The following is a 7,768-nucleotide window of genomic DNA, read 5'->3' on the forward strand; positions in this document are numbered from 1 at the left end:
GAAATTCTTAAAGAAAGCAATGATCCAAATTCTACTAGGCAGTCTACAAAAGCTGTCAAAAACTCACGCAGGTAGAGTATGCTATACAGAGACAGCAAGTACATTATATTAATTACAATCAACCTTGGCAAGAATGCATATTACCTCCTACAACAGTATTACTTCTACAACAGTATTATGGCAAAATGGTCCGCTTTTATTGCTGCACCTTCCCATTTCACCAGTTAAGGTATTAAACCCCTATTTTGAAGCAGTAACTTGCTTAGCACAGAAGAGCAGGATGGAATCTAGGAGATATTTTGTCAGGGAACCTGCTATGATCAACATTTCTTATACTAATCAACACATTGATCGGTTATTTCAAAATAGTGATTCTTGGGCAATTGTATTTGCTCAGTTTGAAGGCCAGATTAATAATCTTTTCCCAGCTCATCCGTTGCTGCCATTCAAACAACTATATTCCTTTATTTTCCCTAAAGTTGCAGTGAAAGATCCCTTAAAGGAGCCTATGATAAGTTTTACAGATGTTTCTTCCAGTGGAAGAGCAGCTGTGTTGGTGGTGGTAAAGGACATGGAAGGCGAACCAAACCGGCCTCAGCTCACATAGTTGAGCTGGAGCTGTTGCTACAGTGTTTCAACTTTTTGCAAATAAGGCATTTAATCTATGAACTGACAGCCAATATATTTTTAATGTTCTTCAAGTCATAGAAACTGTCCCATGTGTTGGGACTAGCAATAAGCAAGTTAAAATGCTATTCCAGCAAATTCAAAATGCCTTACAACAACAAAGAAGGTTGTGATGCTTTGTAGGGATATCAGAGAGCATTCAAATCCATTAGTTGAAGATCAGAGAGTTGAAGTTGTTCAAAATTGTTGACAACAACCAGGGCTACACATCCTGACCCAGGATGTGGTTACTTGGTTCTTTCGACATTAAGATGGCTCAAACACATAGATCCACTCCATCCAGATATGCAAGCATATGCAAGCATACCTCTGCTCCTTCTTTTGTATTAAGAGGTTTAACTTGGAGAGTGGTTGCCTTCAGGCTACTTGGTCTAGGGTGGCTTCACTGCCTAAACAACAGAATGCTAATGACTTGATGTCTCAAAGTGTTGAAGCAATTAACTGTTGGAGTTGTCCTTTGTATTGGTGTATAAAAGTTGGCTGGGTGGTGGTGGTGGCACATGCCTTTAATCCCAGCACTGGGGAAGCAGAGGCAGATGAATCCCTGTGAGTTCCAGGCCAGCCTGGTCTACAAGAGCTGGTTCCAGGACAGTAGGACTGTTACACAGGGAAACCCTGTCTCAAAAAAACCAAAAAAAAAAAAGTGTATGGAAAATTAAACATGGGTGATTTCAGTATTGACTGGACCTTCCTCCCAATACTATCCTATGTTTCTGTTTTATTAATTTTATTTGCGTCTTCATCCTCTTTACTATTTTCTGGTCCCCATGCCCTTACCCTGGTAAGTGGTATTTTTGTAGAGGCTGGTTCACGACAGACAGTTGCTTGCACTCAAGGAGAACTGCTAACAATGTCCACTGCGTAAGTGGCCCTCAGCATAGACATGCTTCTGCTAGCCTCTGAATTGCCCTTCGCTTTTCTCTCTATTATGAATTGAGCTGTGTGACCTTCATGCTTCTGTCTCTCCAGATATGTGATAGGTTTGCACCTATCTGAACCGAGACAAAAATCGCGACACCTTTGGGTTTTGTTAATCTGGTGTTAGGCCTTCTGCATGCAAAACTCTGCCACTAAGTGACACCCTCTCATCCTGTGTGACCTTAATTTTCAAAATCTTACTCTCTGCTCTTTCAGCTTTCCTTTCTTTTCTGTAAAGATGCAGCCCCTTCTAAAGCGGAGAGCAGGAAGAGCGAGTGCAACAGCAGTGCAATAATAAACAGCATTCTGTAAAATTAAACCTGGAAAGTGGACACAGAGCCTCAGGCCTAGGATACCAGTATTTAGAAGAAGATGGAGAAGGATTGGCATGAGTTTGACGGTAACCTGAGCTATGTAGTGAGTTCCAGGACAGCCTGGGTTACAATGTGAAACCCTGCCTCCAAAAAAAATCAAACCATATATATATATATATATATATATATATATATATATATATATATTAAATAGAAAAAGAAAGTAGTAAAAAAAATCAAACCAATCAAACCAACCAACAAACAAAAGGCCTCTTCTTAGGTAACTCCATTCTATCATGGTCAATGACTGGATGATTTTTCAGATTTGAAAGTAATAACTCTCAAGTGCTGGGGTGGCTCAGTGGACTGAGGACAGCACTTGCCTATCAGGGTCAAGTCTCTGGGTTGGATTCCAGCACCCTTAAAAATGGGAAAGGGGGTGCTGAGGAGGCAGCTCAGCAATTAAGAACCTATGCTACTCTTGCAGAGGGATCACCAGCCCACATGGGCGACTCACAACAGTGGATAACTCTACCTTCTGGGAATTCCACACCTCCGAACTATGTGGACAGCTTCACTGGTGCTCAGACACATGCATACACATAGTTTTCTTCATAGATATTAAGGAGGAAAATTCTTAAGGGGCTGGAAAGATGGCTCCAAGGATAAGATCACTTGCTGCTCTTGCGGGGGCCTCAGTTCTGTTCCCAGGACCGACTGGCATCTTACAGCTGTCTAACTTCAGTTCCAGGGACTGACATCCTCTTCTGGCCACCCTGGACACCAGGCACGCAAGTGGTCCATAGACATACATGCAGAGAACACACACACATCAAATACATTTTTTAAAATAAAAGAGGAAAAAGGCGTTCATAAACTCGCTAATATAAGCGAGTTTGGTGTCCTCTTGTGTATTGTGTAAGGCTGTGATAGTGATCCACAGAGCTGGAAAGGTGGGAAGAGAGCAGACCCTATCTAGCTGCCACAGATTTCAGTGTCCTGTAGTCTATGCTGCAGGTGAAGAGGACAAGGAAGGGTTAATCGCTTCCAATTGTTGGAATCCGCTGGGGCAGAACACTGAAATGGAATACAAAGTCTGGGTCCTCCTTGGGTCTGGCAGTCTGCACGCTTTCTTGTCAACCTCTTTCAAATTGTGGGAGGCTGTTCTGGATCCTTAGGCAGTGTTCCTAACCAGGAGACAATGCTGCTCAAGATCCTTCACTTACTGGGCAGTAGTGGTGCACGCCTTTGATCCCAGCACTCAGGAGGCAGAGTCAGGCGGATCTCTGTGAGTTCGAGGCCAGCCTGGTGTACAAGAGGTAGTTCCAGGACAGGCTCCAAATCTAGAGAAAAACACCGTCTCAAAAACAAAATAACAACAACAACAAAGAGATAGTAACTCCAAGGACATCCAAGGAAAAAAAAAGGAGGAGGAGGGGGAGGAGGAGTCACTTTCAAGATTTTGCTTACAGTGGACCCACCTCCTCCGCGCCTGCCAGTTCACTTCGGCGCCCTCTGGTGCCCATTAAGAAAACAACGTCTTTCTGCCCTAAGTCTCTTTTCCAGACAGAACTGGTTCCGTTCCCTTTAAGAAGTTTCTCTCAGGCGGAAGAACTCGAGGTAGCAGGAGGGGAAAACACTCTTGAAACTCCTTCAGATTGGTCCCGTCCAGATGGGGGACGGACCGTAACAAAATCCACATAGCTGAGTGGGTCCTCCTCCGGCTCCGCCCCGGGAGTTCACCAAGGCGCTGGGATTGGTCGGGACCCTGCAGGCGACTCCGAACGTGGCGCGGGGTTTGCTTGCTCCCGCGCGGCGGGGACAGGTGGGCGGAATGTCCCAAGCCGGTGGCGGTGCGTGCGGTGATGCGAGGCAAGAAGACTCTGCTGCTGCAGGCCCGTTCAGCTTCAGCCCGGAGCCCACGCTTGAGGACATGTAAGCAAGTCCTTGTCCAGCCTCGGGTGGAGACTTAGACCCTTTTGTCGTAGTAGGGCGGTCCTCTCCACGTGGCCTGAAAGAACAACACGCTCGTGTCCGTCGGGGTCCTCCTGGCTGACCTCTGGCGAGCCTAACTAAACCTCATCTGTACGGTGCACATCTGAAGCCGGGGGGAAAGGGGTGACGCCCCTGGGCATGGTAGTACCAACCTTTAGTCCAACTTTGGGGAGTCAACGGAAGTCTAATAGTATCTCTGCACCCAAGAGAGAGCGGTAGTAGGACAGGGGAGGCTGAAGTGTAGAGAGATGTTATTTCTTGTAGAATATCTAGGAAGGCCCCCAGGAGACGCCTCCTGGTGCATCCGGTGATTAGATTAATTTAGGCGTGCGAAGATAGGGGCAGAAGTAGCAAAAAAGATGGGATAATAAAGAATGATGCAAAATGTAGCTTGAGATTAAAATTTATACAGGGACGCGTTCATTTCCAAATGATAAGAACAAGTCTTGTTAAGAGGTAGTATCTTGCCGGGCGGAAGTGGTGTACGCCTTAATCCCGGCTCTGCGGACGTAGGTGGTTCTCTGTGAGTTCGAGGCCAGCCTGGTCTACAAGAGCTAGTTCCAGGACAGGCTCCAAAGCTTAGAGAAAAACTCTGTCTCAAAAACAAAACAACAACAACAAAAAAGAAATAGTAACTTAAGAACATCCAAGAAATTCACTGTGGGATTCCTAGTCCTGTGCCCCATCTATCTATCTATCTATATATCTATATAGATAGATAGATAGATATACATACATATACATATATGTAAGGCCTGACCTGCTACCTGCCAGGCCGTGCATCTTGTCCCTCGCCCTCTAACCCTGACTTGAACCACCACCCCTTTCTTTCCAGCCGACGTCTCCATGCAGAATTTGCTGCTGAGCGGGACTGGGAGCAGTTCCACCAGCCTCGGAACCTGCTCCTAGCCTTGGTGGGAGAAGTGGGCGAGCTGGCAGAACTCTTGTGAGTAGATGGGAGGCTTCCTGGAAGGGGCTGTGATTTGGGGAGGGTAGCATTGTATCTGAGCCTCAAACACAGTGGTGGCTTTTATTTGCCTTATTGCTGTATTCTGTCCTGCTGCTGGGGATATGAAGGTGACAGATGGGTCCCAGCCGTGTAGGGTACCCAGTTTCCGGGGAGAGAAGGTGCAGAAGCATTGAAGCCGACCTAGGTCTAAGGACGTTGTCACTAGCATTTACCTCTGTGTGGAGCTGAGAATAAGGAATCTCAAAACATGACCTGCCCGGTGACTGGCCAGGCGGGGAGCTCCCACTTACAGAGGTGGTGAAGGGGCCGCTGAGATGCCTCAGTGCTTCAGAGCACTTCCTGGTCCTGCAGAAGAGCTGAGTTATGTTCCCAGCACCCCCGTTGCAGGTCAGAACGCCCATAACTCCAGTTTCAGAGGACCTGACACTGTCTTCTGACCTTGGAGGCTCCTGCAGACACACAGTGCACATAGAGACACACAGGTGCTTGCACACGTACCCGAACAATAAATTGTTGAAGAAAGGTAGTGAGACAAAAAAGGGCAAGTTAAATTCTGAGAGACGAATTCAGTATGAGGGAATCTTGTGTCTGTTTTTGTTCTCCGGTATGCCCTAAGTATATGGCCTGTCGTAAGCATTTTGTAGAAGGAACTGTGGGAGACAAACCCAGGCAGGTAAGGTTGGCGCTAGAAGGTGGTGGCAGTCAGACAGACGGCCTGATCTAACCAGAGTCACAGAAAGATCTCTGCCTGTAGGGCAGGTTGGATGTCTGAGAGGATGGAGTCGAGCAGACTAGTGAGCAGGCTGGTGTGAACCTGACTCTGGGCAGCCACCATGGAGATGCAGAACAGAGGGCACACAGATATGTATGTCTGAGGGCCGGCCATTCCTTTTTTACAGAGAATTAGCATCCGCTGTGTGTTAAGTCATCCGAACCCAAAAGACGGGGCCTTGGACCAGGCCTTCTCTGGTCCTAGTGGAAGGAGACTGATAATACAGGAGCTAATTTCAAATGATCTGTAACTGGCAAGGGTTAAGAGGAAAACAGAGGCAGGTGTGATGGTGTGAGATGTAATCCCAGCACTGGAGAGGAAGAGGCTGGAGGAGAGGGTATTCTGTGTTGGGAGTGGACGGGAGAGAGTAACACAAGGTGAGAAAGCGAGAGTGTCTGAGGTGGTGACCTCTGAGTTGAGACCTAAGGATCAAGAACAGGAAAATCTGGGGAGTCAGGGGGTGGTGTGCGAGAAAGGGCAGTGACCACAAACAAAAAAGGTGAAGTGACTTTGGGTGGAAGATCAGCGGGTAAAGATAACATGAAGATAAATCCCGCTTCTGCACTGACTTAGGCCTGGGGTTTGGTGTGGAATGACAGCAGCTAAGGCTAGAGAAAAGTAGAATTGAGCCCCCAAGTATCTCAACAGTGCTCTCCTGGCTGCTCGGCTTGGGTAGTCACGGCGGGTTTGGCTATTGCCTGTTAAGTCTCTTCCCCACCCCAGCTGGCCCCCTCCAGAGCACAGGCAGGTAGGTGTCCTTGGTGGGATTTTCTGGGCTCTGGGAGTGTGATACTTGATAGACTGGAGACAGGCCCGCTCAGCCAGCAAGCTGTGTGTCTGTCCTGTTCTCTTTCCAGCCAGTGGAAGTCTGATGCAGAGCCTGGTCCTCAAGCCTGGCTGCCAAAGGAACGAGCAGCCCTTCAAGAGGAGCTTAGTGACGTCCTCATCTACCTGGTGGCATTAGCAGCCCGTTGTCGTGTGGATTTACCTCGAGCAGTAATTTCCAAAATGGACACCAACCGACGACGCTACCCAGTCCATCTCTCCCGAGGTTCTGCCTGCAAGTACACAGACTTGCCCCATGGGACCATCCCTGAAAACCAGGCTGTGGGGGCTGCAGAACCTGCCTCCGAGTTGCAGAGCCAGGCCTCCACCTAGGAAACAGTGTCAGAGCAGCAGAGATGGACTCGTTCTAGTCCATTTTTAACTGAATCATAGGTCTGAGGCCCAAGAGTTTCCAAAAGATAATCTACTGGTCTTTTCTCTCCCAATAAAATGACACATGACAACAACTTCTAGATTTTTCTTGGGTAGCTAGGTAGAACATCTCGGGTCCTTCAGAGAAGCAGGGCGCTGCCTGGTGCAACTTTCAGTGCTATTTTGCCTTTTCAACTTAAGGCTTACAAAAGCAGAGAACCGGAAGTAAACATGGGCCACAAGTCTTTGATGAGTGCAGAATACAGCTTCCTTTCCTCTTTGGTCCCTTGGTACAAGTAAAGGCCACCCATCCCTCTCACCTGGCTAATTCTGTTTTTCCTCTGCAGCGAGGTGGTACAGAGTGAATGATTTATGTGGTGTGTAACCTAAGGCACCCCACTTCCCCTAAGACTGCTAGGCCTGCCTCCCAAAATGGGGTCACACAGAGAAAGCGGTGGTGATTATCTGCCCCTCAGCCTGTTTGCACATTAGTGAAGTGAGGGTTTCCCAGCACCCTCTCCTGCCCCTCTTGTCTAGGGACCCTTCTTGTCTTCCCAGGTAAAGCAAGTCATCATTAAAGCTGCTTTTATATTCCCAAACCTTCTGAATCTTGTTATTGGTTTTTTGTTTTGTTTTATTTTTTGAGACAGGATTTCTCTGTGTGCCTTTGGAGCCTGTCCTAGAACTCGCTCTGTAGACCAGGCTGATCTCGAACTCAGAGATCTGCCTGCCTCTGCCTTCCAAGTGCTGGGATTAAAGGCGTGCGCCACCACCTGGCTACCCATTGAATCTTAAAATAACATTGAGTTTACTCCCTCTCTTCTATTCCTTGTATGTAATCAAATTTCCTGCAGCCTTGTCTCTGGAGCTCCAGGTTTCTAACTTTTTCCTTTCCTTCTTCTAGACAAATGTTTA

The 7,768-nt window shown here is 47.4% G+C and overlaps 1 protein-coding gene across 1 annotated transcript; it reads left to right on the forward strand.

Moving 5' to 3' along the window:
* The first annotated feature begins 3,669 nt into the window (after positions 1-3,669).
* On the forward strand, positions 3,670-7,452 carry Dctpp1 (dCTP pyrophosphatase 1). The gene is made up of 3 exons (XM_048454993.3): positions 3,670-3,854; positions 4,750-4,860; positions 6,514-7,452. Exons 1-3 carry the CDS (start codon positions 3,754-3,756, stop codon positions 6,812-6,814), a joined length of 513 nt encoding a protein of 170 aa, XP_048310950.1. The 5' UTR covers positions 3,670-3,753; the 3' UTR covers positions 6,815-7,452.
* Positions 7,453-7,768: the final 316 nt, after the last annotated feature.

This window comes from Myodes glareolus, chromosome 7 (genome assembly GCF_982192425.1).
Source record: "Myodes glareolus chromosome 7, mMyoGla1.1, whole genome shotgun sequence".
In the NCBI taxonomy this organism is placed as follows: domain Eukaryota; kingdom Metazoa; phylum Chordata; class Mammalia; order Rodentia; family Cricetidae; genus Myodes; species Myodes glareolus.

What these genes read in the sequence shown, in the direction of transcription:
- Dctpp1 (XM_048454993.3), top strand. Translation starts at nt 3,754, where the DNA reads ATGTCCCAAGCCGGTGGCGGTGCGTGCGGTGATGCGAGGCAAGAAGAC. An exon ending in GAGCCCACGCTTGAGGACAT is followed by an intron (nt 3,855 to 4,749) that starts GTAAGCAAGTCC and finishes CTTTCTTTCCAG; the next exon opens with CCGACGTCTCCATGCAGAAT. An exon ending in GGCGAGCTGGCAGAACTCTT is followed by an intron (nt 4,861 to 6,513) that starts GTGAGTAGATGG and finishes TTCTCTTTCCAG; the next exon opens with CCAGTGGAAGTCTGATGCAG.